We start from the raw sequence: 13,296 nt of genomic DNA, 5'->3' as shown, positions 1-13,296 counted from the left end.
AAATATCCCAGGGGGAGTAAATATTGCAGGCCAGCCTCAATGCATGTGAGATGTATGAGTGTCTCTCGAGGAAAGAGGCCAGAGCTGGACCTTCTTTGGCGCCCACCCAGAAAGACCAAAATGCCTCATTAGTCATTGGTCATCCAGCTTTTATTGTTAATTCCCCAGTGTAGTATACGCTTGAACCTGTATTTTAAAAGTAAGTATACTGTCTTTGTTTGCTTCTTTCTTTCTTTCTTTTCAATAAGAGAATGTTTTTCATTTGGATGCCTCTCCATCTCCAGCATGTTCAATATTAAAGTTCTCTAAATGATATCCCCCTCATTCAAAACCCCAAATGTATAGAAGGTAAGGTTCCTTTATTTGATGATTTTGATGCAAGCTTATAAAAGAAGTATTTTATGTAGAGTTTGAGAAACCACAAAGTTTTGCAATGTCAATCCTTCGGGTAGCATTTTAAGTGCCCATTAACTAATCCTAAATTACAGCTGAACACCAACAGCACTAGATGTAACATCCACATGAACACCAAATGAATTCGTTATTATCACTGTCATCATGGTGACTGCTGAGTGGTTTCACAGGATGGGACGCTTAAATGCTAGTGCAGTGTCTAGTGAAGGAGGACACTCTAATATGGTTCACAAATGCCTAAGAAGGTGGTTTGTGACTGGTACCATGCCAGTCCTCTGTATGGAATGATGTGTAAGGAGGAGGAGGAGGAGATAGTGTTTTGCTTTAATTTTTTCAGGAGCCAGAAAAACAAAGGACACTTACCTGATGTTCTCCCCCCACGCAGATGTGAAAATGATCCATCTGTAAATTACTGTTGCTTTTTTGGTTTTCATATAAAAGCCAAACATGATTCAAAGAATGGTTAGGAAAAAGGCAGGTGGCATCACACTGAGTTAACCTGAGAATAAAGATGCTGCCATTGGGCTGTGTCAGTGAATAATGGAGTAAACCATGCTCCCACACATCTGTCTCTCCCCACTGCTTTTCTTTCACCCAGTGCTGTCCCTTCTTCCGCTGAGTAGGGCATGCTAAGGCTTCCCCGGCTCAGTTTTGGGAGGTAGGAGCGAGCGGCTGTTCCAGACAGACGACGGGTGTGCAGTCCTGAAACATATTCTTGGAAAGGGGCTCTGCCTCCCTGCCGCCACCAACCACCACCACCTCCTCTGCTATGCATTAAGAAATAGAACTATAAATTACCTTTGATTTTCTTTCCTGCATGTCGCTTAATTGATTAAATACCAGTTGGTAATTTAACATTGTGGATGATTTCTCAGTTGCGTGTAAGCTTGGTAATTGGCTTGATTTTTCCACGTTCCCATGTACAGCATCTGTTAATGATCTGCAACACCTTTACAAATTTATTACAGTGTTCTCGGGATTTACTGCTGAACCACAGGCACCCTACGGAAAAACCCTCAGCTTTTTTTTGCTTTTTTTCTCCCCTTTTTTTTCCTTTCTGCCACCTTTCCTCACAGGAACAGCTACCATGTGACAGTTTGTCATTAATTGTAAGGACTGAACAACAGGCCTTTGCAACCTCATTTTTTCTTTCCATCTGACTTTGTTGTTGTTGTGGTTTCAAGTACTTCCAAGCCACCTTTCTATGGGACTTAGGCTCTTCGTCGGTAGAAAAATTGCTTGTCCACAACCTAGAAATTTTTACACTAACCATATATATTTAAAATGGAATTGGCCCCTCATTCTCTTCTGGATGGTGTGGTCAAATAAAGAGGTACTGCCCATTGGCCTTAGGAGTCCCTGGGGAACACCAACGGTTAAACACTTGGCTACAAACTGAAAGGTTGGTAGTGTGGGTCTACCTAGAAGTACATCAGAAGAAAGGCATGGCTATAATCCTTCCCTGTAGTAGGTAGAGAAAGCCACGTATGGCCGCAAGATCCCCTGTTCAGAAGCAATGCCAAAATAGCCACCACTACCGCAAAAACAACTCTCACAAGACAATGTGAAACACCAGAAGAAATAGCATCTGTATTTTCATTTCGTTCCCCAACATTTTCAACTTCTACAATTTGATAGCTGAATGGTGTGTGTGTGTATGTAATCACACACGAGAGTGTATGTATATGTATATAGTGGTGGTTATGTGCCATGGAGTCAGTTCCGACTCATAGCAACCTTGTACAGGGTTTCTGAGGCTATAAATCTTTATGGGAGCAGAAAGCCTTATCTTTCTCCCGTGGAACAGCTGGTAGTTTCAAACTGTTGACCTTGTGGTTCGCAGTCTGATTCATAACCACTACACTACGATATATACACACACACACATACATATATATGTAGTGGTGCTGTGGGTTAATGCACTGGACTGTAAAGTCGTTTGAACCACAAAGTTGGCGGTTCAAGCTCACCAGCTCCTTGGAAACCCTATACAGGGTTGCTATGGGTTGGAACTGACTCGATGGCACTTCGCAGCAACATGAACACCACACATACAAGTGTATTCTGAGTAAAGAATAAAATAATCAACATTGTCACCTTAGCAAACCAAGTGTTTGTCAGGATACTATTTTACACACATTAACTCATTTAACCCTCAAGGCTATTATTACAATATTCTAGATGATTAAAGTGACGCTAACAGAGAGGAAGAAATGTTCCGGATATCACACAGAAGGTCAGTGGTAGACCAGCCCTTTAAATTGCATTATTCTGGTTGTTGTTAAGTGTAGTCAAGTCAGTTCTGACCCATAGTGACCCTGAATAGGGGTTCTGAGAAGCAACTGGTGAGCTTGAACCACTGGCCTTGTGGTTCAAACCAACTTTAGTCATATTCTTAACCAGTAGGCTTTGAGTCCCTTCTCTGTACCAGCCATGGTGATTGGTATTTCTATGTAATCCTTACAAAAGCCTTAATAACAGTTCCCTTTTATGCAAATGAGGGAATTGAGGTGATATTATTTGCTAAAGTACCTGGTTTGGTGTCCTGGTATGGCACTGTAGGACAAACACTGTACTGTTAACCACAAGGTTGGCAGTTCAAACCCACCAGGCTATCTTCAGAAACCCTCAGCAGGGTCGCTATGAGTTGGAGCATACTCAGTAGCACTTCAACAACAACAACTATGAAGAGCCCAACTACACATTGTTAGAACAAGGATTTATTGCAAGTCTAGCACCAAAATCTTAGCTCTTCCTACTACCCAGCACTTCAAAGAACTGCATTCTCAATTACATAACGTGTTGTTTGGGAGATGGGAGCTTCAGATTCTAAATGCTGATGTGTCAACCATAATACAGCAAGAGACCACTGGACAAGGTGTGCTGGCACGCGCCCGTGACTCTGACACTGGAGTATCCTCTTATTTCAGGAGCTCCGGAACGCTCAGAGTGAGCAGCTCATGGGTATCCGTCGTGAAGAGGAAATGGAAATGTCGGACGATGAGAACTGTGACAACCCTACTAAAAAAATGAGAGTCGACGAATCAGGTAATGCTGATAACAAACGCTTACCCAGGAGGGGTCCTCACAGTCCTCCAAAATCTTAGCGTAAATGGGGAACAAGTATCAGGGATTAGCCACCATATAACTTACTTTTAGTTGAGTTACACTGAACTTTCATCTCTGAGTGGCTCTGCCTTTTATTAATAGAACTTTAAATTCCTTCTGGGGAACATTGGCTCCAGCTGTTTCTCTTTTGCATCCATATGTAAAATCCCTGGAGACATTATACCTTTTCTGGGAATTTAATGCCTGCTGCCGTAAAAATCCTTTTCCAGAGTATAGCAGCCACCACGGAGGCTAAAGTACAGATGAAATTTGGTTTCTGTTAGTATCTCCTGATATGGTGGTGTTTGGTGGTGGTGTGCCATGGAGTCAGTTCCAAGTCATAGCGACCCTGTATAGGGTTTCTGAGGCTGTAAATCTTTACAGGAACAGAAAGCCTCACCTTTCTCCTGCAGAACAGCTGGTAGTTTCGAACTGCTGACCTTGAGGTTAGCAATACATCTCACAAACACTGTGCTACCAAACCTCCTTTCATAGGAATTGTTTATCCCTAAAGAAGTTACCAACCTCTGAGCAGATGTGCTGGAGATTTTGACTTTTTTTTCCCCCAATAAACTGTAGTTCACCTAATCTGTAATTTAAAAGGGAGCCGGATTTAAGACGTAGTGAGGGATGCCACCCTTTAAGGTATAAAAGGAAAATGTTTAGGGAGGACCTTGGTTTATGTAGTCTGCCCAGTCTGACATGCTGAGTTGAAACGCTTGCATCTTGTTAGCCCCTTCCCTGGTGTGTTTAGGTAGATGAAGGAAGTGCTCACTCCTACGTAGGAGGTGCCTGGGAATTGCCACCACAATCAACAAAGAAATCAGAGGGATGGCATAGATGGGTTCTGTGTCCCGTGTGGCCCAGTGAATCAAATGCACACCTGTCTCAGGCTTTGGGATCAAGGTGCTGATGACCAGGAATTAGAGGGGCTTTGCTAACATGTTTGTAAAAGCCAAAAATCAAGATTCCAAAGTGGTCAAGATGCTCCATTTCTCCAAGGCTTTAGAAGAGAATGCTGGAAGGTATAACTGATACATGCAGACCTGGTGGCTCTCAAAGTGTGTTCCCCAGTCCTGTAACATCATTATCACCTGGGAATTTAATGGAAATGGAAATCCCCAGCCCTGCCTATGTGAAATCCAGCAATTTGTGGTTTAAATCTTCTAGGGAATGCTGGTGTGGCACAGCAGGTTAATGCACTGGACTGCAAAATTGATTTGAACCACAAGGTAGGCGGTTCAAGCTCACCAGCTGCTTCTCAGAAACCCTATACAGAGTTTAAAGTTTGAGAACCACTGCCTTAGTTCTTTCATCCTCAAACTGCATGATTTCAGTTTTTGAGAAGTTTAGCATAAGAGTGGACACTATGCTGTTGTTTCCTGAAGCTATACAGTCTTCGTCTGAAAAGTGAACCTAGTGTATATGAATTCATGTCTATCACTTATCCAGCTGATACCAGATTTCTTAGGACTGCTTTATTATGAGATTCAGATTTGTTTATTAGAGGAGGCTATCTTCCTCACAGCATTTCCATTCCTGTTAATGCTCAGATAGCAAAAGAAAGGAAGGAATATTCATAGGAATTGACAGAGTTCCTGGGTGAGTAAAGGGTTAAGTGCTTAGTTACTAACCAACACTTTGGAGGTTCTGACCCACCTTCAGACATGCTTCAGAAGCAAAGGCTGATGGTGTACTTCTAAAGGGCCACAGTCATGAAAATCCTGGGGAAGCTCTACTTCAACACGCATGGCGTTGTCTCGAGTTGGAATAGACTGAAGACAGTTGGTTGGCTTGGTTTTGATTTATTAGTGTGGTTTATTTAAATTCTGCCCGGTCTTTCTGATAAATAAATCAAAAATAATTTTTTCTCAAAAAAAAGCTTTCAGCAATTTTGAAGTTTCTAGATGAGGGCCACGTTTACATGCAACGTCCATTTTTAACATCCTTACAAGGTACGTATATAAGAATTGAGTCAATCAGACATTCTTATTTGAACCTTTAGCTTTGTATATATGTGAGAGAGAAAAAGAGAGAGAGATTTCTTCATGAACAACCTGTCAATTCCACAAGGTAGTAATGTGTATAATTCCATAGCTGGCTTAGTGTTGTTGTTGTTGTTAGGTGCCATCGAGTTGGTACTGACCCATAGTGACCTTATGCACAGCAGACTAAAACATTGCCCGATTCTGGGCCAACCTCACTACTGTTGCCATGTTTGAGTTCATTGATGCTGCCACCTGGCCAGTCCATCTCGTTGGGGTCTTCCTCTTTTTCTCTGACCCTCCACCTTACCAAACATGATATCCTTCTCCAGTGACTGGTCCCTCCTGACAATATGTCTGAAGTATGAGACACGAAGTTTGGCCATCCTGGCCTCCAAGGAGCACTTTGGCTGCACTTCTTCCAAAACTGATCTGTTGGTTCTTTTGGCAGTCCATGGCACTTTCAATATTCTCCTCCAACACCATAACTCAAAAGCATCAATTCTTCTACGGTCTTCCTTATTCACTGTCCAGCTTTCGAATGCATATGAGGTTATTGAAAACACCATGGCTTGGGTCAGGCGCACCTTAGTCCTCAAGATGACAACCTTGCTCTTCAACACTTTAAAAAGGTCTTGTGCAGCAGATTTGCCTAATGCAATCTGTCGTTTGATTTCTTGACTGCTGCTTCCAGAGTGTTGATAGTAGATTCAAGAAGAGTGAAGTCCTTGACAACTTCAATCCAGAATAATAATGACCATATAGAATGTTGAGGGTGAGGTTTTATACACTGTGGCAGCAGGCACACAGTGCAGGCTTGTTGCCTGCCCCCTGTTACAGAAGCATTCTTAGAGATGGCAAGGACATGTCCCCTTGGCACAGTCTCTGGAATCTTCTCTGAGAAGTCCTGTTTCCTAGTGCTGGTGTAGCAGAATACTACACTGGGGGCTGTAATGAGCAGAGATTTGTTGTCTCACAGTTGAAGAGACTAGAGTCAGGGTGGTGTTAGAATCCAGTTCTAGGGGAAGGCTCTCTCTGTTCTCTGTGGAGCAATGTCCTTGTCTCAGCTCTGTATACCCAGTGCCCCTGGGTTCCATGACTATCTCTATGTGGCATCTCTCTTGTGTTTGCATCTATCTATGTCTAACCAGTGCTTTTTATATCTCAAAAGTCATTGTGTTTAGACCATACCCCATGCTGAAATGACCTCATTAACATAACAAAGGAAATCCTATTCCTAAATGGGATTACATCCATAGGCATTGTTGTTGTTCAGTCCTATCCAGGGGGTTCTGACTCATAGTGACCTATATATATATATGAGTTTCTGAGGAGCAGCTGGTGGGTTTGAACTTCTGGCCTTGTGATTCACAGTCCAGTGCTGATCCTACAGCACCACACCAGGAGGCCCTCAAGGTTTAGAATTCCAACATGTATTTAGGTGGGGGTGGTTGATATTAAGTGCCATTGAGTTGACTCCAACTCATAGTGACCCTGAATAGGATTCCCAAGGAGTGTCTGGTGGATTTGAACTGTCAATCTTGGGGGACACAATTCAATCCATAACAAACCCTCCTCTTAAACCTGTTTGTTTATTCCCAGCATCAACTTAGATGCATGAATTCTTAGAAACTTTCAAGGATTGTTACTTGGTCATCAGAGTTCACGAACAAACACTGTGCATGCTGTATCCTGGGTGGGTGTTGATGGGAGAGACCCAAAGGAGTTGAGAGTTGTTTTGTACTTTGTAAAATGAGGTGAACCACGGTGTCTGAAGAAAACGCAGGATTGATTAGAGAAAAGGGACAGAAACCAGCCTTTTAAAATTCTACCAGGCCCTGAAGCTCCTGCCGAAACACAGGCAGTTGTTTTTCTTTCAACCTTGTATATCCGGGGTCAGGATCTGACAGAAGCAATTCCGCCCGGGCTTTTGACTGAGCAGACTGCTAACTGGTGCTTGAAGTGAGGAACTGAGGCTGCCCGCCCGAGGGAAACACCTTTCTGTGGAATCTGGTTAGGTGACACGTCACTCATCTCGAGGAACAAATTTGCATCTGCCAGTCACCTCCTGACAGGCCTCTCCAAATGTAACATTCTAATTCATTGACAGGAGAATTGGCAAATGCTGAAACAGACGTCAATTCTCTGTCCTTTGAAGAGCCCCATAGCTGTTTTCTTTCTGCTCACGTGGTGAGATTTTGCCCCGGACCAGATAACCAGTTGCAGTGGAGTGGACTTGGAATCATGGCAACCCCTTGTGTGTCAGGGTAGGCCTGCTCCACAGGATTATCAGGGTGAGACATTTCATCCAAGATTCCTCTGGGTGGACTTAAAGCCCCAACCCCTGGGTTAGCAGCTGGGCATGTCCTTCACTTGTAGCCACCAGCCCTGATGACATGTTCTTGGATCTTCCAGTGGAGAAGAGCCTTCCTGGAGCCACCAGCCTTTCCTATTGCAGGATGCTTGGGCTTCCATCCACCATGGTTCTCATTTCCTAGTGCAGCGCTCTATGGTCAACACTGGACTATAAGGTCACCAACTGCTCCTCAGAAACACTATACAGGGTCGCGATGAGTTGGAACCGACTCGAGGGCATTTAACAACAACCACAGCAAAGGAGTGTCTGATGATACCTAATTATTAATGCCCTTGGCTGCCATGTTAGCACACGCAGAGGCACCTGAGAAGGAAGATTTAGCAGTCTCCACTTGAAAAACCAGCCAGTGGAGCACGGGTGTACTCAGGGTCTGCCATGGGTTGGAAATTGGCTTGAAAGCAAATGGCTGGATACTCAAACCTGGGCTAACAACCCTGGTAGCATAATGGATTATGAGCTGGGCTGCTAACGGTCTGGTCACCAGTTCAATTCTACCAGCTGCTCTGCAAGAGAAAAATGAGGCTTTCTGCTCCTATATAGATTTACAGACTTAGGAAACCCTGTACTTTGTCATTGTAAGTTAGAACCGACTCTACGGCACACAAAAACTTTCTCTAACCTGAACAGAGCACATGTCCTGGGGAAAATGGAGAAAATTGACTTGGTTTTGTTGTTGTTGTTAAGTGCTATTGAGTCGGTACTGACCCATAGCGACCTTATGCACAGCAGAGCGAAACACTGCCCAATCCTGGGCCCACCTCACCACTGTTGCCATGCTTGAGCCTATTGATGCTGCCACTAGGCCAATCCATCCTGTTGGGGGTCTTTCTCTTTTTCTCTGACTTGGTTTGGTTCCTAGAAAATACACAATTGTATATGTAAAAACTTTTATGATATGGTGGGGTTTTTTTTAGTGTTGTTCTTTTTTTTTTAGGAGAAACAGGAAATTTCTAGTGTATCTTTGCGTATTTCATTATAAAGAGTATACACTTGCACTTTTGCTTCATGCCCCATAGAGTAAATGACAGCATGACTTCGCCTAGAGTCCCTCAATGCTTCAGTGTGATTCTGGGTGACTGGTTCTGTCTCCCTAATCAGCTGGATCTTAAAGGGGGAAAGGCATGTGCTGGAGCAAAACTAAGCTGCTGATAAAAATGGAAATGAATTTTGTTAATAAATTAGAAAATCAAGACAGATTTATCGAAGCATTCATTCAAGAAAAGTTGGCATCTAGTTCCTGGCATCCTGTGAAGATAATTTTTGATAAAAATTCAAATTCATTATTGCATAGTCTGCCTCCTACTGTAATCAAGCCAACTTTTAAAAGCTAGATCCGTGTGTGAGCTCTCTGCCATCTCTCTCTGTCTCTCTCCACTCTCTGTCCCTCTTTCAGGTTGGGGGCCTGGGTGGGGCACAAATGTGCACACAAGTAAGGAAGGAAAGAAAAGAGGTAAACTGTTCTCAATTGAAAGGCCTCCCTGGCAGAGCCTTACTCGCTTTAGTATTGTCAGAGATCCACGAGTCCATACATACGAAGCACTTATGACTGTACTTACAGTGTTGAGAACATAATAAACTCTCAGTAAATGTTAGCTAGGCTTATTAGTCATTCTCCAGCACCTGGCCCTGAGTCTTTCACCAAGTAAGTGCTCAATAAATGTAGGCTCGAATGGCATCTCCTCCTCCTCCTCCTGGCATTTCTGTTTTTGATGTCTTCCTCCTCCAGGTTTGATAGGAAAATGGTAATGTTTGCTTTAATTAAATTTAAATGCAAATGGAAAATATTAAGAAGTTTGCTTAAGTAAACACGATTCGTTCCCTCCAAAATGCTCAGAAGTTTTTACATACAGAATTCAGTGTCACAGGCCAATAGACCGTGGACCCAAGGGGTCGATCATTCTCATTAGCAACAAACATTCATGAAGCATCTTCTTGTGTTCAAGGCACTGTGGACCCAGGAGAGAGAAAGAAAGTTAGGTACAGTCACCGCCTGCCCCTGAAGGCAAGACTCTTTTTAAAGAGAAGTAAGTATTTTAATTCGATAAAAATAAAATGCTTCCTGCCATTTAGAAGTCTTGGGGCAATGCTGCAGGGTAAGAATTGGACTACTAACCATAGGATCACTGGTTCAAACCCACCAACCTCTCAATGGGAACACTATACAGGGTTACAATGAGTCAGAACTAACTCAGTGACACGTAATAACAACAACAAGAACAAGGCCATGTGTGTTTTCAAGCAAAAAGATTCAATGTAAACCAACATGAACATCACTACCCAGTTTCTATAGAGTGCTGGTGTGGTGCTGTGGAATAAGTACTAGACTACTAACAGCAAGGTTAGCAGTTCAAACCCACCAGCCACTCCTTGGTAACCCTATACAACGCTGCTATGAGTTGAAACCAACTCGACAGCACTTAACACCAACAGCGGTAGTAGCAGTAGCAACAACTCAGTTTGTATATTTCATCCAGTATCTGTTGATAGACACTGAACTTACATTTTAGAAGAATGAAGCTAAAAAAATTCCCTTACTTAATAGACAGCCCTTAAACCAACCCATAATGCAGCAAATGTTCTTAAATTTTAATTACAATTCATTTAAACCCTGAGCTCTTTATAGGAGCAAACACTCTGATTTAGGAAGAGGTTTATGGATTTTTTTTTTCTTTTCCATGCAATCTCACTACAACAGAGGTACAGATTCAAAAATAATATGTTTCAGTAAGAAATCAAGAACTTTTCAGACCTTTCAACTAACTGAATCAAATTAGGGAACTCATAGCATAGTGGTTACAAATCTGGCTGCAAACCACAAGGTCAGCAGTTCGAAACTACCAGCTGCTCCACGGGAGAAAGATGAGGCTTTCTGCTCCTGTAAGATTTACAGCCTCGGAAACCCTGTTCAGCGTCACTATGGGTCGGAACCGACTCGAGGGCACTTAACAATAACAGCAATAACATAATTAAATTGAGTTGGAATTAGCAATATTTTATATGTAACTGGAGGATTTAGGTGAAATAAGAATAATGCTATCTTGATGTCTTTGAACACCCCAGATGCCTTTGTGATTCCTCATTTATTCCTTCATGGTGTTTGAAAGCTTCATGGTGTTTGAAAGGTACCTGCCCAACAGGCAGATTGCAGCAGACACACATCGCGGAAGAGGCTCCCTGCTACTCTGCCTCTGGCCTGGGCTCAGGGGGAGAAGGAAGGTTCATGGGATGCCAGACCAGAGACTTAGAGCCAACTGGGAGGATTGAAGGGTGTGGATCACTCTCAGCTGGGAACAGTTACCTTTTAGGAAACAATGTGATATAAGGAACTTGTTAGAACTAGGCAGGTGGACAGTCCCATTCAGTGGTGGCAAGAGAGGCCACATGTCAGGCACTGGGCTCCTGCAGGCACAGACCCCAAAGGCAGGAGGAGCTGGGATAAACCCAAGCAAGGAAGTAGAGGCTAGCTATCCACTGCAGTTTCCTAATGTACCGACAGTTGGGGAATTATCTCCTAAAAGAAAAGTAGAACGGTGGCGAATGTCCATCCATCAGCGACCACCAAATGAAAGGCGAGCATTTTATTTTCAAACAAAACTTGGGACTTGGGGCTTGAGAACCCAAGTGCCAAATGAGGAAATGTGATCAATTAAGACTGGTAGTGTAGTGGTTACGAATCAGGTTTCTAACTTGAAGGTTGGCAGTTCAAAACTACCAGCTTTCTGCTCCCCTGAAGATTTGCAGCCTCGGAAACCCTGTGCAGGGTCACTATGAGTCAGAACCGACTCCACGGTACTTAACAACAACAACAATACTAGTAGTATGGCTTAAAGATGGTGAGAGAACTCTACCGAGGTGTACTGAGTAGCTTTTTCCACACCTAGACTCACTCGCTCTTAAATTTTATACATTATGTGTGTGTGTGATTTATTGTAGGTGACAAAATACACAGTCAGGCATCCATCCATTCACAGTTTCTACATGAACAGTTCAGAGGCACTGTTTACATACTCCATACTGTATCACCATTTGGGCATTAGGCATGATATTTTATTTTCTCTGGCATGGCCCTGTAGATTAAGTACTAGACTGCGAACCACATGGTCAGCAGTTCAAACCCACCAGTCGCCCCTCAGAAGCCCTAAACGGGAAGGCTATGCATAGAAACTGACTTGACAGCACTTAACAACAACAACTACCGCCCATCTGAAGCATGGTGGCTCCACTGGATAAGCACTGGACTGCAAACCACAAGGTCAGCAGTTCGAGCCCACCAGTTGCTCTTTGGGAGAAAGATAAGACTTTCTGTTCCCGCAAAGATGTACAGCCTCAGAAACCCTATACAAGGTTACTATGAGTAGGTACCAACTCGATGGCCCTTAATAACAATAACTACCCATATTTTTTCTTCACCATTAATTTAGGCACTCTGCCCATAATGTTCAGATCTGTGCCTTAGTTTACCCAGTGTCTAATTCAGCTCATATAATTATTTGAATGTCGCACTCTAGGATCAGCTCTGGATTGCTGATGACAAGGTCGGCAGTTCAGACTCACTAGCTGCTCCTAGTAAACCCCAACTCAACAGCACTTAACAACAAAGATAATTACAATTATGTTCTTGCAAACATTTTATTATTATTATTAATTGGGCTAAATGGCATAACAGTGACTTCATGGGATAATTTTGATTCAAGGTTGAAAGATTGTTTTCTGTAGATTAAATTTGGGAATTTTCTTCATGAGCAAAGGCTTGGTAAGTCTGACTTCCATGTGTGTTTTTCTCCTTCTGACCAGAATCTATCTGTTGGGTCCTTGATCTAAATATTATATGCTACCAGAGCTCCTTCCGGAACAGTAGCCAGCACCATTGATTTGTTTCTCATCTCGTGTGTGTGGAGGTAGTCGTTTATAGCCCACTCCTAAATTCTTGAAATTGACCTTAATTTGCAAGAAATCAGGCTTTTCTTTCTTTTTCTTTTAAACCTTTCTAACATCAGTAAAGGCATTCAAACATATTTATTTTGGTTAGAGTCTTCAGTTCCACTTCCCTTTTTAGAGTAGATATGTTTCTGAAAAGTGTAGAAATGATTTTGTGTGTGTGAATTGCTTTACCTTTTTAAAATGTCAGAAGACAGATGCTATTACATTGATTGTGTAATGAAAGGTTTCCTTTCTAACGGAAGCACTCTTTCTGCCCAATCAGTCTGTGTCGGTCTGTTTTGTAGATGCATGTCTCTAACCTAATAGCCTTAAAGCATAGCACCCCATTTATCATTCTGTTTTATGTAACATAACAGTGCCATGATTCCTGACACCTAGGAGTCCTGGTGTGGCACTGTGGGTTAATGCGCCAGACTGCAAAGCCATTTGAACTGCAAGGTCGGCAGTTCAAGCTCACCAGCTGCTCCTTGG

General features: G+C 42.8%; 1 protein-coding gene across 1 annotated transcript in view; it reads left to right on the top strand.

Annotated features, from left to right (window-relative positions):
* The window catches only part of ENOX1 (ecto-NOX disulfide-thiol exchanger 1), a 304,449-nt gene that overhangs the window by 142,462 nt on the left and 148,691 nt on the right, over positions 1 to 13,296 (top strand). Inside the window, exon 8 of the mRNA XM_006837613.1 lies at positions 3,345 to 3,462. Within this exon, the coding sequence (XP_006837676.1) occupies positions 3,345 to 3,462 (118 nt within the window). The remainder of the gene's footprint in view (positions 1 to 3,344; positions 3,463 to 13,296) is intronic.

This window comes from Chrysochloris asiatica, unplaced genomic scaffold, assembly GCF_000296735.1.
Source record: "Chrysochloris asiatica unplaced genomic scaffold, ChrAsi1.0 scaffold00022, whole genome shotgun sequence".
Taxonomy (NCBI): domain Eukaryota; kingdom Metazoa; phylum Chordata; class Mammalia; order Afrosoricida; family Chrysochloridae; genus Chrysochloris; species Chrysochloris asiatica.
Note: the sequence above shows the minus strand (reverse complement) of the source record. Positions and strands in the feature narration are given on the sequence as shown.